This window comes from Lepisma saccharinum, chromosome 11, assembly GCF_977018435.1.
Source record: "Lepisma saccharinum chromosome 11, izLepSacc3.1, whole genome shotgun sequence".
Taxonomy (NCBI): Eukaryota; Metazoa; Arthropoda; class Insecta; order Zygentoma; family Lepismatidae; genus Lepisma; species Lepisma saccharinum.
The window spans coordinates 628,777-643,728 of NC_139239.1; the positions used below are offsets into that span (position 1 = coordinate 628,777).

Consider the following 14,952-nt stretch of genomic DNA (forward strand, 5'->3'; position numbering starts at 1 on the left):
CTTAACTTTATCTCCTCTTTGTGTATCTTTGGAAAGCCTTTCAAACTTGGTAGTCTTCCTGTCTCCTTTATGCATTTCTTGAATCCTCTCCTCCTACAGTCTTTTACGATCCTTTCTTTTATAGTTTGTTCTTCCCCTGTTCCACAAATCTCCTCATATCCGTTTTCTTTTAGGTCTTCAAACTTCCTCTCGTACCATTCTCTTTCCATCACCACAATTGCTCCTCCTTTATCTGCCTGCTCTATCACCACATCATTTCTTGTCTTGATTTTCTTCATCCCTTCCCTTTCTTTTTGACTCAAATTATCTACTTTTTCTTGTTTTCCCATTTCTTTCTTCAGTATGGCTGCTGTTCTTCTTCTAATTTTGTCTCTTTCTGGTTCTTCTTTTATATGGAACACTGGTTCTTCAATGTCATATATATAACTTCCTCATAATCTACATTTCTTTCTTTAAAAGAAATAAAATCGACGCCTGTTACAGTTGCTTTAATTAACGGAGCCCTGGGTAAATTTTCCTTTCTAACTGCCTGTTGTAGTGCTCTATCTAAACTTTGTTCTCCTTCATTGAGAGTCAGCACAACAAAAAGATGATTATCTTCACTATTTATAATGCTATCATGTGTTCCCAGAGAAGTCCAAGATTTTAGCCCAACCATGATCGGGAACGAAGAATTCACGTTGGGTGACTGGCTAAATCCGACTGCATACCACTCGGATTAGCACTAGTCAATGGTGCCCAACAAAAGTCTCTTGTTATGTCGACGCTTTGACTTTGCTCGTTTGTCAAACGTGAAGCAGAAGGCTCAAACGGAGGTGCCGTCGCTCTGAAGTTACTGGGTTACGTGAGGAGTCACGGGAATGGTCTTCTGGATCAGATCTGGAACGACGTGGCCCACGTGCGTAGTTGTTCCTGCCATCCCTTCTCGGAGGATTACGCCGCCTGTTGTAATTGGAATAACCATTTCTATGGTTCTGCGTAACTTGTCTGACCCGGTGGGGTTGGTTTCCAATTCTATTTTGTCTAGGAGCATTTCCCTGACCAGCACCTTCTCTATTCCACACCAGCTTCCAACTGTCCTGCTCCTCAAGCACCTCGAATCTTTTCAAAAAATCAGCACGCTGTCGTACAGTTCGAGGAGAATTAGCCAAACTCAAACTGCTGGCTCTATATGGAAGCTGGGAGATGATTAAGTTCACTATCTCTGGTTCTATTATACATAACGGGCAGACAGATTGCGGTAGGCTGAGTAAATGGACCATGCGTATTCTTCCATACTCATATCAGACTGCTTTGAATATCTGCGAGATCTCACTGCCGTCAGCTGCCTCTCTTTGGCCTCTTCAGAAGCATATTGCTTGCAAAAACGGTGGCAGAAATCAGAATAGGACCTGAACTCCAACTGATTTGCTCGAAACCAATGCTCAGCCTGGCCTTTGAATAACCGAGGAATAATTTCCAATCGGTATTCGTATGGAACTTGCATTAAATTAAAGTTGATATTAAGTTCTTTTAAATACTATTCAGCATTCTGGGCTTCCAGGTCTCCCTTGAACTTGGACAAGGAATTAAGGTCTGCCATCCTTGGGGTTCCTGTCATTCCTGATTGCTGAGTTCGCGGTGGTGACTCATCTGACCCGCTCCTCACATTTCCATGCCTTCGTGTTCGCTTCCTGATATTCGCTTGACACTGAGAGTCAGAGCTGGTGCTGGAAGAGGAGGAACTGTGATCTTTCTTCCATTCTATATGTTTCCTCTTTGCCCCTTCTTCATAAGGACGATGCTGTGCCCTGTGAGATTCATGCTCTCTGTAACCTCTATCATCGCCCGAAAGACTAAAGGTAGGTGGAACAGCAGATGCCACTCCATTAGCTCTTGAATCAGCAGTAACTCGTGGGTGACAGACTTGTTTGTCTTCTCTAGTTCTCTCTCCACCGGCTCTGTCCATCGCTTCATTTAGTTCAATGTTCATGGTTGGCAACGCTGCACTCTCAGCAACTGCAGACGGATGACCAGCTGTTCGCGATCCAGTTTCTGTTTCTGTTTGCCGGGTGACGTTCATAGTCTCTAACTGATTCGTAAGCTGTTCTACTTGAGTCTTTATTTCTCAACGTCCTTGCTTCTTTGAGATACAACCACGGAAATCTGACCAATATTTTCTTGAACCTCAGATCGAAACCATATTTTGTCAGTCTCGGCCTCGGCCTCGGCCAATATCTGTTCCATTGTCAGCTGTTTTTCAACAATCTTATGGCACTCCTCAGTGAATCTCGAATTAATATCCTCTACATCGATGCGAACACTTTCCGTGGCTTTATTAACATCAGCTGCTAAGCTACGCCGGAAGTCATCAAAGTCTATCTCCATAGCCTGCCGGATTTCCTCAGAGAATCGCATCCTAGTTTCCTCCTTCTCAGACTTCAGTTGTTGAATCTCACAGGCCATCTCGCCTATTTCAGCTCTTAATACTTTTATAGATTCATTGTGCTGCTTACCGATATCATCCTTTAGCAATGCACATTGTCTGAGGATATCTTCCTTTAATATGTCAGATTGTCTACAGATATCAGCCTTCAGTGCTTCAGACTGTTTACACATATCAGCCCGCAATGTTTCAGACTGTTTGCAGATATCAGCTTTCAAACTGGTAATGGAATCAGCTTGCTGTTTAATAACAGCCTGCAATGTTTCAGACAGTTTGCAGATATCAGCTTTCAGTGCTTCAGACTGTTTACACATATCAGCCTGCAATGTTTCAGACTGTTTGCAGATATCAGCTTTCAGTGCTTCAGACTGTTTGCTAATATCATTGTTAATATCAGCCTTCAAGTTATTAATGGAATCAGCTTGCTGTTTAATATCAGTCTGTAATGTTTCAGACTGTTTGCTAATATCAGCCTGTAATTTTTCCATACTTTCGACTTGTTGCTTGCTAATTCCTTCAATCATGGCTTTTAATGCTTTGAACATATTTAATGGATCAGATGAACTCTCCGTAGACAATGATTCACAATCTTTACAAACCAAATTGGTAGCATCGTGGCTTTCAGTTCGAATATCTAAGCCACAACATTCATAATGTAGAAGCCTTGTACATTTCTTGCATACAAATGTGGTTCTTTGTTTATCAATGGCCCGACAACAATCGGGAACATTAAGCTCTGAACTTGAAGTAAGATTTTTATTTGCGCTACGCAAATGCTTCTTTTCCATTTCGAAACGAAATAGCTCTGTGCTTTTCTACAACTATGAAAGTTCAGTGCTCTTGCACAATTAATCTCAACTTTAAACAATTGTCTTGCCCTTGTAAACTACAATATCGAGCCAACACGTTGAGCTGCCACTTGAAACGTTCTTGCAATTAGACGCGTCGTATTGTTATACTATTAATATTAACTTAATAATACTCAGCGGTGAACGATGAGACTTGGTGAAGTACCCAGACTCCTCTCAGGTACAGGGATAATGTTAGGCAAAGACAATATTCACAGCACAGAGAAATAAAACCACATTACTGCAGTATGTATAAACTGAAAGGTTTTATTCTTTATTTATTGCAATTATAATGCAAATATACTTGAGATGAAGGCGAGGACTTCGCTTTGTTGATGAATTGACTCAACTAAAACGCATAAACTCAATGCGTGGCTATCGGCAAGCCTATGATCACATAGACCTAGCTTGCGCCCCGAACTACCACACCAAGAGATATGCAATGATAACTGAGCCAATATTTGCTCTTTAGCCTTTTATTTCCAAATTAATCCTTAGGCTAGCTTTATTATTTAACGTAGAATGCTTGCAGTATTGTGCATATCATCAATGCATGGCTATCGGCGTACCTATGATCACATAAGCCTAGATTGCGCCCCGAACTACCATACAAAGATGTATGCACAACCATAGGCGTAGCTAGAACTTTATATTTGGGTGTGCACAAAGAAAAAAAAATGAGGTCTTGTACCTTTTTAATATCATATTTTGCAACACAATCACTTGGCTCTTTAACTGCACCGATGTTTGTAAAGGAATATAAATTCACTAAATGACAGTGTTGAAAATTTCTGAATATATGTAGTAGAAAAAATCAAATTGCCTAGAAATTACACACACACAAAATGTTCATAAATGTTACAAACAAATACATCAAAATACACGTCACCTATAACAAGAGACGTCTGTCAAACGGTACAATGTTCTTAAACTCATCAATAACTTCATTTACATCAATAGACTAAGCTTTTTCCTGTTCCACAAATAGCAAGAGCAGAGCTTCCAATCTATCCTGCTTCTGAGTTGCACTTAATTTAGTCTTAACTTGCGTAAGCTTGGAGAAAGCTCTCTCTCACACGTCTTGTGACAGGTATAGAAGAAAAGCGCTGTAGTACAGAGTATAATTCAGTAAATATCTTCTTTCTCCAATGACATAAAAAAATCGAAAATCTATAGACACTCGTTTCATCAGCGATAATGCACACGTTTGTACCAAGTAATGACATCAACTTCTTACAAACTGCCGCTTATTTTCTCTCACATTGAAATATATTACTTTAATTCTCTTTGATAAAGCAGCCCATTAGGGTGTGCCTAGGCACACCCGGCACACCCCGTAGCTACGCCTATGTGCACAACACCGAGGAGTTCTTTTTAATTTTAAAAGCTTCGTCGATCCGTGGCGAAAAAGTGTTATATTTCTTACGCGATATCCTCGCTTTTATACTATTTTCGAGAACATAGATTATAGTACAGATGAATCACTCACTATCTACAAAAGGATACTATCAACAAAACTGACATCTATACATCTTTAGAAATACAAATTCGTATAGTGCACTCTCGCAAATATGAAGATACATTAAACTACTCATAACAGAGCATAAAATACAATAAACATTAAACAAAAGATATACATTACAAACAGGGTGCAATATTACATATAATAACACAACATTTACGTGTCCTTTTATAAAAGTATAATATCAGTGACATATTTTAAAGTTGTGATGTCACATAAAAATATGGATCGTATCACGTATTTAAAACTCAGTTTATCTTATGATGGATTGATTGATTGATTTATTTATTTTATTTTACTTCGCATTTTGTGCATCTTGGCTAATTTACGAAGATGGGGATGAGTGATGAAATGATGAAATTGATGAATGAACATTCACAAGCAACCATGCACGAGCGGGATTCGAACCCGGGATCCCTGGCATCGAGTTTATCTTATGAATAAATGCAACTAATATCCAAGGCATAAAGGAAAGAGAACTATATGGGGAGGTTACTTTGCTCCAAGGAGTTACACGTACCACACTAAAAGCCACTATGAAATGATAATGTGATTAATTCTGAAAGAGTGATGCTGTTGGGCCAGTGGGTGGTGGGGACCAAATTGATATAAATCATATTTCATATACAGAAAGTTGTTCGGGATATAACAGAAGGGCTTTGCGATGCCACTGCCATCTGTGGGATTGAGCTGGAGTGATGGTGCAGCTATTATCAGTCTTATATCACAGCTGGAGTGTCGTGCACATAGCTGTCATATGGCACCAAAAGTGAACCGTTTTTGAGAAGCGTACATCATGGCCTTCTTTCATGCAGATTTCTTGTATGACCGAATAGTAAAAGAGTATCAGGAGAATGGATTATCCATCGGGTAAACCACAGTGTCGTGGTGCACACAACAGGGGCCCATTGATAAACATTCGTCCACAAAAGGCACCCGCAAGAGGACACCAGTGAAAGAATCGCTTGTTGTACTCCGAGACATTCGGCGAGTGGCATGCCAGGAGGGTGCATATGGCTCCTTTCACTGTGAACATGACCATCCATAACCATCTCAGGCTGCGGTGCATTCGTAAGGCATGCATGCACCACCTCCTTTCGTGCCACATTGTCGAACGAAAGATCAACTGCAGAAAAACACAAAAGACACCTGGCAGGGTCCAAATTGAAGACTGTGGTCACAAGGAATGAAGCATACATTTATATTTACCTCACTAGCAGTAGTTGCATTCGGTCGCTTATGTACAACAATATTGATGGCAAGGGGTGCAGGGACAACTTTTCCAAGGTTTTGTCACGAGATTCAGTTATGAGGGAAAGTTACAGATACGTAAGGTGGAGAGAAATGTGAAGGTATATGCTGCCTACTTTCAGTCATTTATTATGACCCCCCAGCTTCCATACAGACATCCCTTGTTTGTACGGAGGACACTCGACAGGAGCGCATTCATATGGACAAGGCCTCAAGCCATACTGCCCGAACATCTCTCCACTTTTTATCAGGAGATGGAGTGGGAAACAGAGATTCACGTTATCTCATTTCAGGACATTGAGATGAAAAGTTCTGATGCCAGTCCTATGGATTCCTGTGCATTTAGACTCTTGAAATGACGTTTGAAACATCCACATCCATGCACCTCCCCTGTTTTTGGAAAGCCTACCGAGAGGAATGGGAAAGGATTCTCTGCTACTTCTCCAATGTAGCTTGCTACAATCGAAACTCCAATGTAGGGTGATAGTCCACAATGTTGGTAGTTTGATAAAATACAACCAATGGTGGCAGGTTGGCATTTCATGAGGTCAGTATGCCTTGAAAGTTGTTTGGATATATCCTGAACGACCTTCTGTATATATCTTCCCTTTGGGTGCAGAAAGTACCAGCTCCCTCCTTTCCAAGTCTGCATCCATGTTTTATGGTGCTAATTCTCTCCATATCTTTTATTTCATGGTTACTTGTGCAGTAGTTTAGGAGCAATGTGTTCTCACTTTGTTGGATCTATCTTGCGATGCAATTTTTGCACTCCACATCAAATACCAAATTTATGACTACCAAATAGATACAGATGCTTTCATAAACAATGCATTCATTAGATACATATACTTTGGATGCTTGCTCTGAAAGAATAGTGGGAAATGTTGTTGCCTTGTAATCAAGAAGTTCAAGGTTTCATTTCTAACGAAGATATGCTTTTTTTAGGAGATATGGAACCTATTTAAATCTGTAAACCCAGACCAGATTATTTACCTTAAAAAAGCTATGTGCTTTTTAGAACTTATTTGCAGGTATCAGGTGATATTTAACAAGAATGTACTTTTTACAGTTATACTCCCATGTTCACATGAAACATTCCTTGAATATGACTGGTGCGTGCAGATGGAATCTACCCTTAAAACAGGGTGGCTACAGACAAGCAGAAATGAAATTCCCTGACTTTTCCAGGTTTTCCAGGACAAATTTTAAATTTTTTGACAATTATGAATTTAATCCATAATTTAGTAAATAGATATAATAAAGTCATACAGATCCAGGTAGGATTAATTAAGTAATAATATTATCTTCAGAGAAATTAACTTCATTTCTCTATGATTTGGATTCAAATGGCAAAAGAGTGAATTTGGAAAATTATTACAAATCACAAGCAATTCGCAGCTTATTCAATGCACACATGGGAACACATAGTGTCTGCTTGGCACCAATACCCCTAAAATCCCTTAAACCTGATTATCGAGAGTAAATGTTCTAAAAGTGATACAATGTAATTGTACAAAACAAGGTGTCATATTGCCTTGTATTATCAATAGAACTTCTCCTTCAATACAAACATTCACAGTATATCCAGGTACTGTAAAACTGACAACACACAGTTATACCATTATTGCTGGCGAAAAGGGTATTTACATAAATGGTATATACGTACTAAAAATTTAAGGCAAGATAATTATAGAGGGGAATCTACTGCATTGTTGTACAGGTGCCTGATTTAGTTAATGAAATATTAAAACAAAAACACGCTGTTGATAAGTTTCTGAAAGTTTATATACGAGGGGCATCGAGAAAATAAATTCAAATGGCGTTTGTACGCGGCACTAGTGGTCAGAGCAGGAAGTTTCGAAGTCTAAGTTTTACTATTCTGTTAATTTTTCAAATTTCGCATTTTCATTTTAGTGCATTTTCTAGCAAATATATCTTCACGGTGTTTTGAAACTAAAGGGTGACCACTCTAGGACCATGATAAAATTCAAGTATAATTTCCGGTTTTCAAGGCGAACTTTCCAAAAATTCAAGGTTAAAAGCAGATGTTTTCTCTATTTCAACCTTGCGTATTACTGTCTCTCACCACCTCCTGACCCCTGCCTCAAATACAGTATAATAACAATAGAAAGGGTCTTTGAGATTCCAATATATCAAAAATTTCTAATTCAATTCAATAAAACTGTATATATATTTAAAATATTTAATTTCAGGTGCAGAGTTTACATTTGCCATTTCACATACTCAGACTCGAAATACATCTACACACACAAGTCACAAATGTTACGGGATATACGAATCTACGAAAAATTGTTAATTATACATGAATTTCAAACTCAATTTTACCTAATCAAATTCAAGATATCTTATTTTGCAATAAGCTTCCGTCTGTCAGATAGATGTACAACAAAGTAAATTGATTGAGAGAATTCAGTTTTATTTTCCTTCCTCCATAAAAATAAAAGCTAAACTGTGAAATACAGGGTGGTCCATATTGATGGGACACATTTCAAATGTATATTTATTATGCACCATGTGAAATACAGAGCCAAGATATGGGAGTTTACTGCACTGTTCATCATTTGAATATACATCCCGTAGATGGGCACCACTTTGAGGAGAACTTTCTGGGCTTTCAAAGTCATACTGTCCATACTGTTGCAGCATATCGGTCGGAATGGCCTCTATCTCCCTCCAGATGTTTCCCTTGAGTTGAGCAGCTGTTTGGGGTCTTGTTGTGTGCACGTCCTTTAGTTAATCCTGCAGGAGTGGTGTTATATATGGTCAACTGCATGACCAATTGATATGGCTGAATCTGGAAATGAGGCGATCGGGGAAATTGTCTTGAAGGGTTCTCACTGCCACTAATCGTGTATGAATAGTGACACCATTTTGTTGCATTCACATTAAATGTAAATACAAATTTTGTGTAGGACCCAGCCTCATTTAGGGAATGAAAAACATGATTAACATGACGTTGTGGCACTCAGAAGTAACTGCTACAGTTAGGGTATTGCTCGGCTGTATTCGCCAGGTGATCACTACGAGATGTTCAAGGTCGTCCAGGTGAACGTTTCCAGTCGGTATTAGCTGCTTCATGGATGTTTTTCACAGCATGCAGGATTACTTCCTGAGATTGTTCTTTGCGCTTCTCGAATTTTTTTTCTCAATCGCCTTTGTGATGTAATGATGATGAAGCTTCCAATAGTGAGGAACGATTTCCCATTTAAGCAATTTCAACCGGAGTCCACAGCACCATACTTCATTAGAACAATATAATGTAAATTGAATTAATATAAACTCCCAAGCTCAGGTTTCCAAATACTATGCATTAGAAAAATGTTGAAATATTCATAATGTCTGAAAAAACAAAGTAAAATGTGACCCATCAATATGGACCACCCTGTACTTCCCTCAGGGCATTTATAAGTATATATAAACTCAATTGCATTTGGATTAATAGAAGTTGCATTTTTCATGTCTACCGAGAAAAATTCACGCAGAATTCCTGGAGCCAAAAATTCACGTATAATTCCCGGAATTCAAGAAATTCCTGGTGAGTAGCCACCCTGAACTAGTGTTTTAATTTGTATGTCACATGGCCTACCTGTTCATGAGAGTGATATGTTGGAACTGATAAACTCAATTGCATTTGGATTAATAAAAGTTGCATTTTTCATGTCTACGGAGAAAAATTCACGCAGAATTCCTGGAGCCAAAAATTCACGTATAATTCCTGGAATTCAAGAAATTCCTGGTGAGTAGCCACCCTGGAGAAGTGTTTTAATTTGTATGTCACATGGCCTACCTGATCATGAGAGTGATATGTTGGAACTGATAATTGATGTTATTTTTCCATTATTTCCCGGTTGACAAATACTGAATGTTACGGCTCTTGTGTGGCGGTAGATAAGCACTCGATCTCCTGTCAGAACCCCGTCACTTTGCTCTGTGATGTAAAGTGTTCCGATAGAAGTTGAAAAATCATGGGAAACACGTGGTTTCATGTAGCTGTCGGAATTATTCAATGTATAACATGTATTATACTTTTCTCTTAGTTAAATTGTTGGAAAACGTGCACATTCTACATGTACAAATGTGGCACATTTTGTTTTTTAAGCCTAAAAAACACAAGAGTGTTGGATTTCACAGTATTTTTAGTTGTTTGATCACCTTTCTTTAAATTCGTGAAAAACGCAACAACTCAAATTTTATGCCAAAGTCATGTTATTTTGACATTTCGGATGGGTGAAAAATGTGTCCAGATATTACTGCAGATTCATAAACACTAGTTTTCATCAATTAAAATTTTTCAATGTTGTTGCGTTTGCGAAAAATCAAGATCCCTACCAATCGGAACTTCCTTTCTGGACTCCCCTTGTATAAATCAATACAAAGAACGTGAAACTTTAGCAGGGCTGACAGAGAAACATCGATTACTGAAGAAAGTGATAAGCTTTTAGGATTGAAGGATTCAAGTAATTACTATATTAAAATATTTACCTATTTATTATTTTATTTCATAACGTTGGACATCAACTTCACTCAGTGCCAGATTAACAATCATTTCTCATGAGTTTAAATGTACAGGGCCGGGGGGGGGGGGGGGATGAATTGTAATGCGAGTGTAGCAGAATACTGAGGTTCGGAGCATGCAATTGTCAAATGTTTATAACGTTTAGGAATGCATATATCTGTTTGACTTTGTCGCAATATTATTCAACAGATATATCCCGATTTGTTGGATTCTTCTTGACATCGAGTAACAGTTCAATGTCATTGTAACCATATGTAAACCTGTGCAAAACCAGTATTATGCTGGGAGGGGGGGGGGGGGAAGTGAAAGAAAACCTTCATACGCATTGCTACATTAACCCTTAAAACCCCAAGCTTAGAGAAATGACCAAGGTGGATCCACAGGACCACCTATCCCCTTTCTAATGTTTAGAGATCAAATTTCCTTTATTTATGTATTATTAAGTGAGCCAGGGGAGTAATAAAATCCTAGTGGCATAGTGAAGCAGTGTAAGGGTTCAGTTTATGAACGTGATTTTTGTTGGATGTTGCATCCGACAAACGTCGTAAACGACCGACAAAAAAAACAACATACTGGGACATGTTGAAATATTCATAATGTCTGAAAAAACAAAGTAAAATGTGACCCATCAATATGGACCACCCTGTACTTCCCTCAGGGCATTTATAAGTATACATAAACTCAATTGCATTTGGATTAATAAAAGTTTCATTTTTCATGTCTACGGAGAAAAATTCACGCAGAATTCCTGGAGCCAAAAATTCACATATAATTCCCGGAATTCAAGAAATTCCTGGTGAGTAGCCACCCTGAACTAGTGTTTTAATTTGTATGTCACATGGCCTACCTGTTCATGAGAGTGATATGTGGGAACTGATTTTTGATGTTATTTTTCCATTATTTCCCGGTTGATTTGTGTGATTTGTGATTTTTGTGGGATGTCACAGATGACAAATTTACTTATTTATTTATCATAAGATTCTAAATACGGAATGAACTGACAACCGAAAATAACAAGAAAAATAATAACATGAACTAATATTACATGTGATGAAGTGACATATATTTTTAATCAACAGCTTTCAAAAATGTGCCCGATTTTCAAAAATGTCTATTTGGATCATTAAGTTATTGAATTGGCTGGGCAGTCTGTGGAACAGGGAAGAAATGTCCAACTGTTATGACCGACAGAAATTGCATGCATAAAAAGTTTGTTCAATGAACTGTGGTACCACACCCGAGAAACTAGAATGTACAGTCGTGGACACTTCTGGGTTGTAACTATCCCACTGAAAGTCAATGAATCAAGACTGCTTAGAACTGTCTGTGACTGTACAAGTCTCTATTTATGCATGCGATTTTTTCAGATGTCGCAGTCTGAAGACATCAAACAAACATTAATTCCATAAGAGTGCCATGCATGCAATTTTTGTCGCATCTTGTAGCGAGATATTGTGTCAAAGTTTGACATTAGTAAACAGGCGATATAGCACAAAAATCACATGCATCAATGAAACCTAAATGTTTGTCCGACAAGTGCTGTACCATGACATTCGACAAATTACAGGGTTGCATAATGTCCTTATTTGTCTCCATGTTCTTTCAGAATGTCTCAAAAAATGCCGTACCATGAGGTCCGACAACTATCGGATGACCCCACAGTGATGGTGCACCCCTCCCCCCCTGCCCACCATTTGTTGGCAGCTCTGCCCCCTTACTCCTCCCATACAGACAAGGGAAAAAAAATTAATTCAATGCATTTTTCATCTAATATTTATATTCAGACGCTTATCAAATGTTTCCGCCCTCCGGACATTTCTCTCTTCCCACCTCCCATGGTGGCTGTGGTGGCTCAGTTGGTAACGCATCTGACTACCATGCTAGAAGTCCTAGTTTCGACCTCCGGCCGGTTCAAATCCGGGAACTTTTCTACCATTGGAAGTGGCCCCGGCACCCACCCAGCGTCAAATGACATGGGTACCTGGGGGAAACCCTGGGTGGTAAAGGCAGTCAGGGGCATGATGCTGATCACATCACCCCCACTCACGACTGGATCAAGAAAGTGTGGGGCGTTACCCCCACACCCCCAATATGCCTTCATGGCATGGTGCTAAGCACAGGGGAGCACTTTATCTTTTTTTTTTATCTTCACCTCCCATCACCGGTTTCTGGCACTATGGTTGTGTTGCGCATTAAAGGTTACAAGGGATCTAAGAGTTGACGCCGAGACTTGGCAACAAGATTTCCTAAGATTTCCTGTTCCCATGCAGCGCTTCATAACATCTTTCATAGAAAATGCCTGGGACATTCATTCAATCACTTGAGAAAAAAAAAACCCTGACATTTCCCTGACTTTTATTGACCTCCCAAATTCCTTGACTTTTCCCGGTTTTCCAGGTCTCTCACCACTCTGTAAAAGAACCTGACAACTTGGCTACATTTCCAACATTAGCACTCACTGGCATGCAGTTGCTATTGGGGATAAGCAAGTTATTGTAAGAATCGTGGGCACTGTAATTAAAATAAGTGTTTGTGAAATATCATAGATTTAAAATAATAATGATCCCTGGGATGAATCAATTCAAAAAATATTGGGAGAGAGGTTTGGCGGAATCAAGTTCTAGCAACAATTTGTCCTTTCGTGAAGGGTATAATCTCCATCTCTCTATATATCACACACGGACACATGGCCAGAATACATAGAAAGAGAGAGAGAGAATGTAGTCTTTTATTTGGTGCAAGAAGATAAATATATAAAACTATAGAATATTTCTATTAATTCCCTATTTGCTATTGTGTAACTAACACTTTTTTATAAAGTCTCAAACATTTTGCTATTAAGCAAAAATTGTGTTAACTTAAAAAGTTTATAACAGTGTTATAAAAATTACTGAACCTGTAAGCTCCTCCCATCAACTTGTTTATGACGAGTCCAATATCATGAAGAGTATAAATGTAACCTGTTGGTAAATGAGGTCGAACATCCCTTAGAATGTATCTCAGGGTGTTGGTGGGACCTTGTTTCTGGAAATAAAAGAAAGCAAACTGTTACAATCTCAGAAATGATTTTTAAAAAGGGGGGGGGGGGTTTAATTTACAATTAAATAAAAATTAATAATGCAAGTTTATTAAATTATTATGTATACTAAATGTATGACATAATACATACTTTTGTTTTAATAAAATATTTTGCACATTACAATGATATACTATTAAGTAAATTAAGGTCGTAATGATTATACATTTTACTCATTCACAAAATTTTCTCCATGTGCACACTATGTATACAAAAATTAATACAATACCAAAATAAGTAATTTGCATTTTTTTCTTTTGCTGTATTTTATATTTGGATATACAATACCACCAGGAATCAAACTGAGGGCCCCTTACTTACAAAGGAAGGATACTGTTTTATAAGTTTTGCTTCTTCTAAATTTGAACTATGGTTAATATGCAACACCCATGGAAGACATGCCAAATATTTTGTTCTGCTATAAAGTAGAGGAAAAGAATCAGATTGACAGCATGGAAATTCCAATTAAATTATATTTATGTCCATCAAAGGAAAATCTACTTCAAGAAAATTTGTTCTTGATCCTAGAATACTAATACGTTTTTGCCAATAATTAACAGTGAATTTTTCTGTTTTTGAATGAAGAAAATTCGCAAAACAAAATTAAAAACAATGTACTATCGAATTTCAGTACATTACCATCTTAAACAGATCTGCTTCATAAAATTCAATTTTTGACAATCGCTAAATATAATTTTTTCTTTTAAAATTTGCACAAAGGTTATGATGATTTTGGAAAAACAGTATATCATAATATATCCCCAGATTTTCAAAGAACTATTGTCCTGTCTTTTCATGACTTTCCCTGACCAAATGCATCAAAAATCCCTGACCTCACTCAAATTACATTGTCGAGTTTTCATAAATGTGCAATGCTCATATAATTGCATTGATTAAAAAAGAAATCCTTAAGTCAGTAGGGTTTTAGAATAGTTACAATAATATACTATAGATCGATATTATTTGGACTTTTTTTTTTGTGTAAGTTCATACATGAAAGACATTATAACAAGAATAATACATTGCTTTCGAACACAAATTGTACCATAGCCATAGCAAGAATGTAATGCAGTCATTCCAATAAACACACTGTAATAAGAAAAAAATAGAATACTTGATGGATTTATACTATTCAACAATACTATCACAAAAATGACACATCAAATTTCTTCTTCAAATATGATATCTTCATCTGCAATGCTGCCTATTGCAACTCTAGTTCCCTCCTTACTTTTTCTTGTTTTGTTGTGTTTCATTAACTTCATTATCCAGCTTTCTTTTTTCTCCCCTTTG

At 37.8% G+C, this 14,952-nt stretch overlaps 1 protein-coding gene across 3 annotated transcripts in view; it reads right to left on the minus strand.

Annotated features, from left to right (window-relative positions):
- Positions 1 to 14,952, minus strand: part of Trpm (transient receptor potential cation channel, subfamily M) — a 587,782-nt gene that overhangs the window by 40,373 nt on the left and 532,457 nt on the right. For all 3 annotated transcript variants that reach the window (XM_083130635.1, XM_083130634.1, XM_083130636.1), the window contains one exon: positions 13,480 to 13,607. In XM_083130635.1, the coding sequence (XP_082986761.1) occupies positions 13,480 to 13,607 (128 nt within the window). The remainder of the gene's footprint in view (positions 1 to 13,479; positions 13,608 to 14,952) is intronic.